The sequence below is a fragment of the Panthera tigris genome, chromosome E1, assembly GCF_018350195.1.
Source record: "Panthera tigris isolate Pti1 chromosome E1, P.tigris_Pti1_mat1.1, whole genome shotgun sequence".
In the NCBI taxonomy this organism is placed as follows: Eukaryota; Metazoa; Chordata; class Mammalia; order Carnivora; family Felidae; genus Panthera; species Panthera tigris.
This window is the reverse complement of record NC_056673.1, coordinates 15,046,517-15,059,527: the sequence shown is the minus strand read 5'-3', so window position 1 is coordinate 15,059,527 and position 13,011 is coordinate 15,046,517. Positions and strand designations below refer to the sequence as shown.

General features: G+C 54.7%; 1 protein-coding gene across 9 annotated transcripts in view; it reads right to left on the bottom strand.

Moving 5' to 3' along the window:
• Positions 1 to 393: 393 nt before the first annotated feature.
• The window catches only part of SLC43A2 (solute carrier family 43 member 2), a 40,029-nt gene continuing 27,411 nt past the window's right edge, over positions 394 to 13,011 (bottom strand). For 8 of the 9 annotated variants that reach the window (XM_042965673.1, XM_042965672.1, XM_007076113.3 and 5 more), the window contains 8 exons: positions 12,109 to 12,242; positions 11,823 to 12,025; positions 11,222 to 11,368; positions 7,969 to 8,107; positions 6,539 to 6,668; positions 4,413 to 4,486; positions 2,991 to 3,114; positions 394 to 2,500 (listed from right to left, as the gene is read on the bottom strand). In XM_042965673.1, the coding sequence (XP_042821607.1) occupies positions 2,339 to 2,500; positions 2,991 to 3,114; positions 4,413 to 4,486; positions 6,539 to 6,668; positions 7,969 to 8,107; positions 11,222 to 11,368; positions 11,823 to 12,025; positions 12,109 to 12,242 (1,113 nt within the window). In that variant the 3' untranslated portion in view covers positions 394 to 2,338. The remainder of the gene's footprint in view (positions 2,501 to 2,990; positions 3,115 to 4,412; positions 4,487 to 6,538; positions 6,669 to 7,968; positions 8,108 to 11,221; positions 11,369 to 11,822; positions 12,026 to 12,108; positions 12,243 to 13,011) is intronic. The other variant, XM_042965668.1, reaches the window with a different exon arrangement.

Below are 13,011 nucleotides of genomic sequence, written 5' to 3'. Positions count from 1 at the left end.
AAAAGAAAGCTCTGTGCCCAACATGGGGCTTGAACTCACAACCCCAACATCAAGAGTCACAGGCTCTACTGACTGAGCCAGCCATGTGCCCCTGACCAGGAAAGTGTTTGTTTTTTTTTAATTTGAATAATTAACATCTCACAGAACTAATGTTCTGAAGAATGGTTTGGAAAATGTTGATCTGGTTCTCTCTCCTTTTTAAAACTATTTGTTTTAGGGGCGCCTGGGTGGCTCAGTCAGTTAAGCGTCCGACTCTGGGTTTTGTCTCAGGTCACGATCTTACGGTTTGTAGGATGCAGCGCTGAGTTGGGCTCTGCGCCCACAACACACAGCCTGCTTGGGATCCTCTCTCCCTCTGCCCCTCCCGGCTTGCTCGCTTGCTCTCTTCCAAAAATAAACTTTAAGAACAGTAAAAATAATTGTTTCAAACAAATATCTTGTTTTTTAATGTTTGAGTGGACTGGAATCTAGGAAAATTAGGTGTGTTCAAGGTGCTCGACCGTTAATGCAGGACTCGAATTTGGGCCTGGGTCTGTCCTTTACTGTTCCCCACCAGTTTCCCTCACCACTTTCTGCTTCTGTCTCTTTGAGCCTGAGGTTCTCCTGGGTCACCTTGTGTCCTGAGCTCAGGAGGAACCCTCAGGGCAGCGGATCCAGGAATAAGAAATCTGAGTCGGGGATGGAAGGGATCAAGACTCGCTGTTTGGCTGGGATAAACAGCAGAGGCAGTCTGGCCCACACTTCTAAGATGTCTGTACAAGCGCAGTTTGGGGGTGGGGTGGGGAGTAAGGTCTCTTCCTGGCCCCACTGTAGCTTCTAAGATGGCAATCACCCAGAGAGATGGGGAGCGGCTGGCTGGGTAGGACTGGGGCTGCTCAGTGGCGAGAAATCTTGTCTTGCCTTTTCTCCTCAAGCTCAAAACAGGCACGTGTAGCCATTAACCGAAATGCTTAGCAGGGGCGTCCCTTACCAGGAGGAAAATGGATTTATTGCTTTATAAAAAGGAGTCTGATAAAACTTAAAAGAAAAAACCCAAAAGTAGAAACCTAAAAATCAACCCACCCTGCTGAGCACTCCCAGGAAGTCTCAGACACATTTCTGGAGGCAGTCAGGTGGGGGGCTGGAAAGCCAGGCCCGCCTGGCAGAGGAAGGGCGGCCTCTTCCCGTAAACAGCTCCAGGGCCCTGGAGGAGTCTGCCGGCAGGGGGCGCTGTGGCCCCACGGCCTCAGACCAGCTCCAGGCCCAGAGTGAGGCTGCCTCTGGGACCCTGGGCCTGTGGCAGGCCTGGCTGGCTCCTGGGTGGCCCCGGGAAGATGAGGGCAGACACCCAGAGCCCACACCTTACCATCACCCCACCACACACATCCCTCACACGTATCACATGGTCACACATCCCACTTACACATGTACACACACACACACACACACACACACACACTTAGGCCCCTCACCGTCCATCTCCCTAGCCAGGCCTGGACCTCCTCATCTGTCAGCAGCAGCCTGGCTTCCACCCCCATAAAAACAGCTGTGTGTGTAGGGGGTGCCCTGTTGGTGCTGTTTTAATTCCCTTCGGGTCACAGACTGGATGAAGGGTGGCAGTGGAAACTTGCTCCCTGCCCCGAGGGAGGAGGTGAGGGACTGCTAAGTAGCCTTGTCCTTGGCTCCTAGCCGTGCATGACTATCCAGCCCTCCGACCCCTCCCCAGGCTTTAAGCCAGGGGGGGGCTTCTCCACAGGCCTATAACAGGAGGACAGGTCACGGACAGGCCACAGGGGGCTGGAATTACAAAGGAGTTAGCACCAACAACAGGAAGCGGGTCCTTCCTTCCTCAGGCAGCCTCAGACTGGCCAGGGGAGGAGGTTGAGGGGCCAGGCGAGGGCGCGCAGACAGTGCAAGCCTTTGTCCTTGGGCAGGTGTGGCCAGTGGGCATGCAGCTGAGGGGCAGGTGGCAGGCAGTAGGTGGCAGACCCCTCTGCTTTGGCAAGAGGCAGAATCCAGACACTTAAGGGAGAGAGAGCCTGCCTGCTGGAGGTCCTCCTTGCTCCTCCTGCAGGCACCATTGTGCCTCAAGGCCCCGGGGCCCCTCGACAGTGGCAGAGCAAAGCCCAGGCCAGCCCTTGCTTCCAGCAGTAGGAACATCGCACATCCGGGCCCTCTCCCGTCCGTCCTTCCGCTGCAGAGCTCCAAGGCAGGACCAGGGCCCTGGGAGGGAGCGTGGACTCCAAAATGGTGAAGGAGAGGATCCTGAGGGTGCACGGAGGTCCTCTGGGATGGGGAGAAGGACACCGGTGAGTCACTGAAGCAAGGGCAGGAGGCCACAGTTCCGAGGCGGCGAGCGCTACACGAAAGCCTCTGGGTTGGAGGAGCCGTTCAGCTTGAGGAAAAGCTTGTCATCCTCCCTCTTCTGCTGTAGCTGCCTCTCCAGCTGGCGCCGGTAGCAGACGAGGTAGAGGGGGAGGCAGAACCCCAGCATGCTCAGGGCAAGCAGCCCCACATTCACCTGGAGAAGCAGAAATGAGAGCTGCCGTCACATGAGGCAGGGGGTCGGGCAGGAGCTGTGGTCTTTCCCCAACTCAGGTTTGGACGAGGGGAGGTCACAGGAGGGGAAAGGAAAAGCTGAAACTGGACGAAGGGCCCAGGGCCCGTGGCTCCACATTCCAGTATCAGGATTCCCAGCTGAGAAGCCCTCGGGGCCTGGGCCCTCCGCCTCTGACCTCCAGTTGTGAATATCCAGGGGTGGGGCCAGGAGTGGGGCACGCTCACAGTACCTGGTTAAAAATGCCAACCCTCAGCAGGAGGGCTACCCCAAAATCAGGTCCAGAAAGGATACTCTTCTTCTCCTACACAGCCACCGCTCACAGAGGGACCCTGAGTTCATCCTAACCGAAGTTCCAAACTGCCTCTCCTTGGGCCCCTGGAAGCTCCTGAGCAATGCCTCCCAGCTCTGAGTGGGCAGATGCCCATACCCCACTGCCCCACACCCTTCTTACCCATAGAGGGTCTCCTTGGAGGGGACCCATCATGGCCAGAAACAGGGGCTGCTGCAGGAGAGCGAAGAGTGCACTGACCAGCGACTGCAGTCCTGTGAGGCTGCCAAACTGGGTGGAGGGGTACCTGCCGGGAAGACAGGGGACCTGTCACCACAGGTGCCATTCTCAGGCTTTCCCAATGCTCCTCTGCCTCAACTCGGCCCCAGGTGTGCCTGCCTCGGATTAGTTTCTGCCAAGCAGTCCTGTGACTGTGAATTTCTCTTTCAGACCAGCGTGTGACCCCTGATTCTGGGGAGGACCCCACTCCACCCAAGCGTGCCCCAGGTCCATGGGTGTCTGGACGAGCTGAGTGGAAAGTGGTGCCAGCAGGACTCTGCAGCTTGGCAAACAGGCCCAGGGAGCAGGTTGGAGGCTGGCCCTGGCTCCGCTACGCCCTCATCCAGAGGAGCATTGTGTAATCACGGAAACTCGGCATCACACTCTTGGTGGACTCTCAGGCTCTGCCAGGGCAGCAGCAACTTCCTCCTGGCATCGGGTGGAGTGGGGGACGACAGGCAGACCTGGAATGACCCCCGTGGGATGCGATGGGAGGGGAGAGAAAATCTCAGCGAAATGTCAAGCTTTGTGGCCCCGGAGGTGAGAAAGGGCTCCCAGCGAGGAACAGGCTAGTCTTTGGTCAGAGACACACAGGAGATGGTGTTTGAGTTCCTTTTTTTTTTTTTTTTTTTTTTAAAGATTTTATTTTTAATTAATCTCTACACCCAATATGGGGCTCAAACTCAGAACCTCAAGACCAAGAGTCACATCCTCTACTGACTGAGCCAGCCAGGCACCCCCATGGAGTCCATTTTCGAGCCAAGCCCCAGCCCATGGGGGAAAAACAACTGTGGTTCCTTCTGGATGTGTGGCCTCTTGGAAAAGGAGGCAGGTTTCATTTTAGCCAAAGCCCAAAAAGGCCAGGAGCAGAACCAGGCCCTTTGAGACTCTGGGTGAGAACAGTCTGACACATTATGGGCTCAGTTTTCCATGTCATTGCCCCTGTGGAAGGCCCTCTAGTTCTGGGCAGCCAGAGCCCTCCCCTGTCCTTCCCGTGAGCAACCAGGGGCAGTCCCGGGGCTCAGCTGAGCAGCCATCCCCGAGGCATAACGAGCTACACGGGAGCACTGACCCTGGCGGGGGAACTGACTTCGTGTTAGATGCCAAGGCTTGTGGGCACCCAACTGTCGGCCCGCTGACCCACCTCCCGCCAGGTGTGACCTTCCCTTGACACACCCAACAGAAGCCCCGGTACCCATCCCCTGGCACAAGAAGATGAGCCCAGATGGCAGGCTGGCCCCCTCCAGGACCTCGGTCCCCCCACGAACCTCCCTCAGGTCATTCCCTTACTGTCGGCCCAGGCCACCCCCGGCAACCAGCACTTACACGGCGGCATACAGGCCCCCGACGGCAGAGTGGATGAATCCTCGCACAATCGTGTGCAGGATAAAGGAGAGGATCTGAGAGAGGGAGAGCAGAGTGTGAGCAGAGAAACGTGAGGGTCCCCACAGTCCTTGGGGTCCTGAGCAATGGCAGCACTGGCAACTGGTGTTGGCTCACACCAGCTCTCCACGGGCCAATGCCCGAGTTGTCAGGGATTTTGTGAGCCAGCTATGAGACAGTCACTACTAAAAATTAAATTCATAAAGACTTAGAATTAAACAAATTATATAAAAACAGAGGTAACGGATACTCAGAATTCACCATTTCTTAATTATTTTGCTATTATCTGTGCTCTGGGGGTTTCTACATTTATAGTCTAGTACGGCGGGAGTACCGTATGATGGGGTGTCATTGTGAATCTCTTTCCAACTGCACATTTGGGGACGTCATGTCGCTTGAAATCAGCCATGGTGAAAGCATTTACACCAAGGAAATTGGCAAACACTGAGTCAGGGCTCCTCCTGCCTCCACCCAGAGTCAGCAGTTATAGATGTACTGACACAGCACTAAATAGGAGGTCATTAATCATGATTTGATCTCCTGCCTTTGCTGACCTGAGGATGGTGCCCAGAGGTCTCTGTGTCTGGTCACTCAGGTCCTAACGGCTGATAGCTTTCCTTCTCCCTACCCGAAAGTTCAGCTTCTTAAAAAGGCCACTGCTGGCCGGCTTGGCAAGCGCCAAGAAGCATTTGTAGATAATTCCTGAGGAGCAAGAGAGCTCTGTCCATTTTGCCACAGCCGCTGGGACCCTTTATTCGCCCTTTGCACACGGCCCTGCCATCCTGCTTAGCAGCCAGGACCTGTTCCCAGGAATGTGGGCGGCAAAGGGGGCAGGGGCTGCTCTCTGCAGTGTTGCAAGAGGGCTGTGCCCAACTATGCTTGCTCACACATCCTTGTGCAGGTTCCCCCTTTCCACTTCAAGTATCTTGTTGCCTTTTCATAACTTTTCTTCCAACAAGAACTAAATAAAACAAAAAGCAGAAGACTGTCCCTAGTGAGCATTGCCCCTTCATTAGACAAGGTGGTCAAGGCAAGGATCTATCGACCAGCCTTGTAAGAGGGGACAGCCACCAGGAAGCTGGGAGGGCATCAGGAATACAAAGACACTCTCACTGGGAACTGGAACAAGCCTCCAGTGGTTTACTCTGGTCTCACACAGAATGTCGGCACATGCACATGATAGTACCCATGGGTGGTGCACAGCTGGGTGTTCAATGTACTTCAACACATGGCCAATTGCAAAAAGAGAGAGAGAGAGAGAGAGAGAGAGAGAGAGAGAGAGAGAGACTCTGGCTTTCCTTCTGGACCTGGCCCAAGATACTATCTGGACTTGAGCTAATCCATGTGGAAGCAATGCCATTATTCAGGTCCCTTCAAAGTTCATAAACTTGGGGATTTAAAAAATCGTCATAATAAAAATAAACAAACTTGGAGATTGGCACTAGAACACTTTCATGGACGTAAGGGTAGAGCCGGGCAGGTGACAAAATCTACTTTGCTTGCAATGTCTGCCAAAAGCCAGCTTTTAAAAGCATCAGAAATCTTGTGAAAAGGAATTAAACTTTTGAACCCTGATGCCCAGTGATCATCACAGTCTTTCCCAACTCTCTACAACACAGATACCCTGTAGGCATTCTTGTACCAGAGTAGATGGTCCCATCAATGCCACAGATTAGCCAGACCTCTTTGGACCTCAGGTTTCAACTGTGTGAGCAAAAGCAAAACAAGGAGCCATACAACTACCCCACATAGTTCTGGGGGACGGTATGGTGGTGATATTCACGGCATGCAAGATGCTCAAAAGGCCATGAAGAAGGATATGCCTTCATAGAGAAGAGTTTTCTGTGAAAGGCAATCCCAGTTTCATTTAGAGCTCACCCCCTGCATTAAGCACAGAACCTGGCAAGTAAGAAGCCCTTGGTAAATAACAGTGGGCTGGTTGATTGTTGGTTGCAATAAATGAATGAAAAGTCACCATGGTCTTTGTTGATGGCTTCCATGACACATCGCGTCCCTTCTAGTCTCACTGTCCCACATCCCACCCGACCTCTTCTTCTCCCCGTACCCACCTGCAGAGGCAGGTTGGGAATGAGACAGGTCACCCCAAAGCCCACAAGCAGCACATTTGTGAAGGCGAAGGCCCGCATGGCATTGGTGACTTTCTGGATCTGCCGGTCTCGCTTCTTCTTCTTCTCGCCCCTGTGGAGACAGAGCACACAGCGGAGCTGGGAGCTCCCTGAAGGAGGATGGGCTCTCCCAGGAAGTCACAGCTTGCAGACGATGCGAGACTCGGAGACCACCCGAGCACATCTGAGGGACTGTCAGGGCGAGACCACCCCTAGGGATGCCCCCATTGCGCCCTCTGGACTGAGTGCTGGGTGTGAACCGCAGTGGAGAGGTTGGATGCAAGGTCATTAACACACTGCGCTGCCTCAGTGAAGACTGACGGGGAGGCAAGCAGCAGAGCACACCCAAGTCAGGATGTGGTGAAGCCCCGCTTCACCGTGGACTCCAACTTCACCCAGATCCCGCAGGGAGCTGATGATAAGCCAGATAACAAGTCAAACGAGGGAGGGAGTGGATTTCCCCTTTGGGGGCAGGAAGGGGTGAAGGAGAAACAAATATGCAGTAGATGGAACCAGATGGCTTTAGGACCTGACCTAGATAACGGAGCATTCTCTGTAGTTATTTCCTTGTGGATTCACTATTAGGGATCCCAGTCCCACTGCCCACACAGGTAACCCACGGACAACTGTAGGCCATGCAACAATGAATGCCAAGTGCTGGAGACCCGGGGAGTCCCAGACCCACCACTTCCTCACTATGTGACCCCCCAGGCGAGCTACTCAAAGTCCTAACTTCAGTTCCCGCATTTGAAAAGTGGGTTCAACACTAGTACGCGCCTCATCCCGGTGCCGGAGGCTTGACTGAGATACTGTGCATCAAGTGTTTGGCATGGGGCCCAGAGCAATAAACAGTGGCTTATTATATTAAGGTGGAGTCATGAAGACAGCATTTAACTCACCCTCTGATCTTGGAGCCCAACCTTTACGAACGCGGGGCTCCAGTACCTTGTTTCATGCTGACAATTATGAACAGATCTAGCAGTTCTGCGGTTATAGCAGCCTACTACTCCCACCGAGTGGAGTGAGCCTCGCAGGCAAGCAGGACTCTACCACGGTTTACCACCGTGCTATTCCTGAGTGGGTCCTTGGACACCCAGTGTCTGCACACAGACCTTCCTCCGGTTTCTCCCGTTCTTCCATCAGGCCCAGTGCTTTTCCAAACTTTCGGGTACCAAAGGATCTCCATAACGAAGTGATACACTCAAATCTGTGCTGAGCTAAGTGAGAGAGTGTCGGAAAGCCCTTACGAATAGCTTTGGGCACGACCCCCTCTTGCGTCTCCTGCTGACTTCAAAACCTAGGCCACCCACCCGGTTCCTGCCTAGCAGCTGACTCTGGGGCCAGGAGCTAGGGGACAGGCCCTGTCTACGCACTGGTTGGCGTCTTTCTCCTCAGGTTCCTCAGAGGCGTCTTCACACTCCTTCAGCCTCCAGTCCATGATGTAGCCAATGACAGGGGCTGTCAGCAGGCAAAGCAGCTGGAGCACACCGAAGATGGAGGTGTAGAGGCCAACTGGGGAGGAAAATGGGCTGCGTCGTGGGGGGCCCCTAGCAGAAGCCTGAGGCAGGTGCTGGGAGAGCCTGAGACCCCATAGGCCCTTCCGGGGTCTTCGACAGACCACCCCCCCACCACCCCTCACCGTGGGCCTTGAGGGGAGCCCAGAGACTTTGAACTCCAAAATCAAAGGTGGAGCAAGGGGCAGGCACCCTATTCTCTTCTCCAAATCATCTGCTTATTTCCAAGAAACAGCTAATGAAATCCAGTATGTCACAATGACATCCCCCAGAAGCTCCAGGAAGCGTCTATGACTCGGGAACCACAAAATTACCAATGCCTGGGACTGAGGCTTTGTGTACGACTAGTCATTAGTTTTCTGCCTCTAGAAATATACCAGGAAGGCACCACTCACAGGGGCTCTGACGTAAGGGCTCCAGTCTTCAAAGAGCCTTAAAATTATGATGAGATTTTTTTTCGGGCAAATAGAAGCTGAGGGTTGACTGCCCCTCCCCCACCCACAGTTCTGGCCAAGAAGGATGTTTCTTGGTCAGAGACTGGCTGGAGGGGATGTTGCAGTGTTCTTGGAAAATCCCCCTGGCTTACCGGTAGCCATCACTGCATCAGGAAAGCAAAAGTAAAAAAGCAGAAAGGAGAGAGGTTAGCGGCAAAGATCTCAATGGTTATTATGGGGAGATGGGGCGTGGTAGCAGGCCAGCTCTGGGCCCAGCACACACATGCCATTTCCCACCAAGACCAGACTCTTAGAGCATCCAGGGGACGCCCAGCTTGAGTCAGGCTTCTGGGAGTGCAGGCGGGTGAGGCCCAGCACGGGCATCTGTTGATGGTTTCCGGTCTGCTGTGGCCTCAGTCACGTGCAGCCGGGGCCTCGTCACAGGCAGGCTGGTGAATCAGGCCTGCAGTGCTTGCCGAGGACCAGGAGGGGGAAGTGGCGTGGGTGCCGAAGACCCGGCCAACCAGGGCCCCACATGTACACTGCCCTGTCATACTCTGTCACACCTCCTACTGCTCTCCAAGGGAAGGAGAGGTCAAAGAATCCGTCCCCACCCCCAGCCAAACACTGACACCATGGGTCTCCCTCCGACAGCCAGAGCTGGTCCCTTCTATTCCACCAGCTCCCTGAGCCTGAGGCAGCCCCTCTGGGGACAGCCGGGGCTGTGGGGGTCGGGAACAACAGCTCACAGGAGCAGAGTGGGGAAAACCGGTGCCCCGTCAGCTGCAGATTGGATTTCCTGGCCCAACTTCCTCTACTTCTCAAAGCTGACTGTTTGAATGTGGGAAACAGTTGGGAAAAAAAAATCCTCTTGAGCAGCAAAAGATTTCTTAGAGAACTGGAGTGAAAGTCCACGACTCAGCAGCAGGGAGATTTGCCTTCTAAGAGCCAGTGGGCCCTCACTTCACTTCTCGGGGCCTGAGTTTATAACAGAGGGTGTTTAGACACGATAGATCAGCTTTCCCCAGAGTGCGGTCCACAGATTTTAATGAGCGTTATACCGTAACAGTGTTCCTGTGGTGGAAGTTTGGGGAAAAATCATTGGACAAAACAAAGTTAAATAGGTTATGTTTTCCTATAGGGCTCTCTTAGGGCCTTCACTGTGTCAGCGTCCATTATGAAATTTTGCAAGGGCACATGGTAACTTCACCACAGGACATCCATTTTCACAGTGGAACCAGTGTTGTCCAGGTCCCTTTGTCATCTTTCCCTTTTGTTAAAGCTGTTTTTTTTGTTTATTTTTGAGAGAGAGAGAGTGAGAGAGAGACAGAGGCAGAGTGTGAGCAGGGAAGGGGCAGAGAGGGAGACAACAGAATCCAAAGCAGGCTCCAGGCTCTGAGCTGTCAGCACAGAGCCCGACACGGGGCTCGAACTCATGAACTGTGAGATCATGACCTGAGCCCAAGTCGGACGCTCAACCGACGGAGCCACCCAGGCACCCCTCTCTTTTTTTAAGTTTATTTATTTATTTTAAGAGAGAGAGAGGGAGAGCGCAAGAGTGCACATGTGCATGGGGTAGGGGAAGAGAGAGACAGGAAGGAGAGAGAGAATTCCAGGCAGGCTGCTCACTGACTCATCCCCTTTAAAAACTGTATTTCAGGGGCACCTGGGTGGCTCAGTCAGTTGAGCGTCCGACTCCTGTTTGTGGCTCAGCTCATAATCCCACGGTCGTGGGATGGACCCCCTCATCGGGAGATGGGTGTGCAGCCTGCTTATGATTCTCTCTCCCTCTCCCTCTGCCCTTCCCCCATTTGTGCGAATGAGCTCTCAAAAAATTTAAAAAAATAAAAATAAAACACACCAAAAAACCTGTATGTGATTCCTTGTAACCCCTAGTGTAACTACCCCTAGGGAAAACCAACTAAACCAACAAACAGTTGCACACCAGTGAGAATGCCAATAAAAAGGATTTACCAACTGTGTTTGTCCAGCTTAGGGATGACTAAAGCTGACTCAGCTCAGGCCCTGAGGAAGTACTGATTTTCTTTGTAGAATCAAAACCTCTAATCAGCTGAAGACCTTCTGTGCTGTTTTAGAAAAGTGGTGTGTGCGTTATCAGCTCTGTTTACCGAACTTGACAAGCCTCGACTGGATCACACGCACAAGGAAGCCGCCGCCCAGCCTTGCCTCCCAGTTCTGGGTACAGACCCTGAGTACCCAGCGGTGTGGGCCACCCCTGCCCCTTCGCACAGAGCCTCTCCACGGCCGTGCCTGCGGTTTCCCAGGGCAGGGAGACCCTTGGCAACGGGGCTGACTGCCTGTCTTTCAACAAGCTCTCAGGTGGAGTACTCCGTTCCCCACAGTGTTTTCATTCACAAACAGGCTTGCCAATGGCCCCGAGGCAATGAAAAACATACGCCCCACACCCTGAACACATGTAATTATTTTAGTCCCCCTCCCCCGCCTCTAAACCGGGAAATTCTAATGGCAACGGGAGAGAACAGTGGGGGCCGGCTGGGGTGAAATGGCTCTCATCAGCAGTGAATCCTTCGGAGCCTGCCATTTTCCAGACTAGTATCTTCCCGGCGGTGGGCTTAACCTCAGGCGGGTAGGAATGAGCACGGATCGCGGGGTGCCCTCTTGTGGGGAAGTGCATCGAGGTCGGGGGGGCCACCTACCTACATCCTGGTCACCGCTGACCAGGAACTTGAGGATATTGTTCATGGCGCCCATGTAGAAGATGAGCCGTAGCTGTGTGATGCACATGGTGACCAGGCTGAGCAGCAGGATGGGGCTGAACACGCTGTGCATGAAGGAGGGGGCCGCTGCGGGGAGAAGACCAGGGGTGCTCAGGAGAACCGACGTGCCTACCCGCCCCGCCCCCGGCCCACAGCCTACCCACCGTCCAGGGGAAGCCTGATTTGCTGACCAGATCACTCTATGCTGGAGGCAGGGATGGGCCCGGGGGAGGTTAAATGTGTGGGTGCTGGACTTGGGTCACCCAGGTGTGTGAAGTGAGTTGGAAGAATCCCTTCCCCATTCTGGGCCTCAGTGTGCTCATCTGTCAGCCCGGGTGCAGGGTGCCGCCTGCCCTCTGGGGATCAAGTGGGAATTAAGTGAGATGGCACCCACGAAGCCCTCAGTTGCTGCTGGCCCCGGCGAAGGGGTTTCCGGGATGGGTTGGCCGCCTCCTCCCCGCCGCCGAGGTGCGGGTTTGGGTGCAGACAGCCCCGCCGACGTCCTAGGCAGGCCCTGAAGGTGAGGTCACGAGGCGGGTACCTGCGGTGTCTGGCTGGCACTTCACCTCCAGGTCGATGGTGGACAGGCACAGCTTATGGCCCTCCTGCAGTGCCGCTTGCTCCTTGCTGCTCCTCATGGAGCTGCCCACGCTGAGGCGGCGCCCCACCGTGGTCACCTGCTTGTAGAACTGCTTCCCTGTGATCTTGTGGTCAAAGCCCAGCCAGCTGAACTTGATCTTCACCCTGGAGGCCACAGGAGAGTGTCCATCGGTGCTGCCCGGGACCCTGGCCAGGGCGGGGGTGGGGCGGACGGCACATCCACTTACGAGTAGTCCATGTCCTCCGGCCCTGGGAAAGGCTCCAGGGGCCAGTTCAAGAAGCAGTTGAGGAAAACCAATCCGGAGCAGCCGGCCCAGACCACGAGGATGATGATGAAGGAGGCACCAAAGTCGTAGATGACCTGACAGGCACAATGGGGTAGGCGCAGGGCCAGGGGGCAGAGTTAGCAGAGGGAAGCCACGGCAGGTGGCGGGCAGGGGGCATCTGTCAGCCCTGCTCTTCCTGCGCTGAGCTGCGTAAGGAGGCACGGCCCCGCCAGCCTGGGTGTCTGGTCGTCAGAGGCCCCGCATCCCAGCAATCCCAGCTTGCCCTGGCACGTCGTTAACCCCCTGTGCCTCCAACTTGGACCACATGTCACCTCCCTGGAGAGGCCTTCCCTGACTGCTTCCGTCACTGTCACCTCACAAGTTCACAGTGAACAGCCCTGGCTGAGATTACTGACTTCTTGATTACTTTCCTAGTCTGTTACTAGTCCAGCTCCTTGAGAACGGGAACCTGCTAGCCTTGTTCATGGATGTGCCTTGAAGGGTGCACGTGGCAGGTGCCCCAAGACACCCAACAAGCAGATGGATGTCTCACTTTGCTCCTGTCTGAAATGGGCATAACACTGTCCTGTAGCCTCAAGGAGCTGCAGATGTGATCCCCCAGAGTGCTCAGTACAGGGCCTGGCAGGTGGGAAGCCTGCTGAGCAAGCATATTAGCCGTTGTTGTCACTGTTACCATTTATTTCCAGCACAAGAGTTGCCAGAATCCTGGCAGACAGCTGCCCAGCTCCCCAGGGAGGGGACCAGTGGTTAGACAGCAAGAAGAGGTAGAGGAGGAACTTGTAGACTTCTCCACACTCCGGAAGGGTGAGACCGCCTAGGAGGCCACAGCATGGCTCGCTCCAC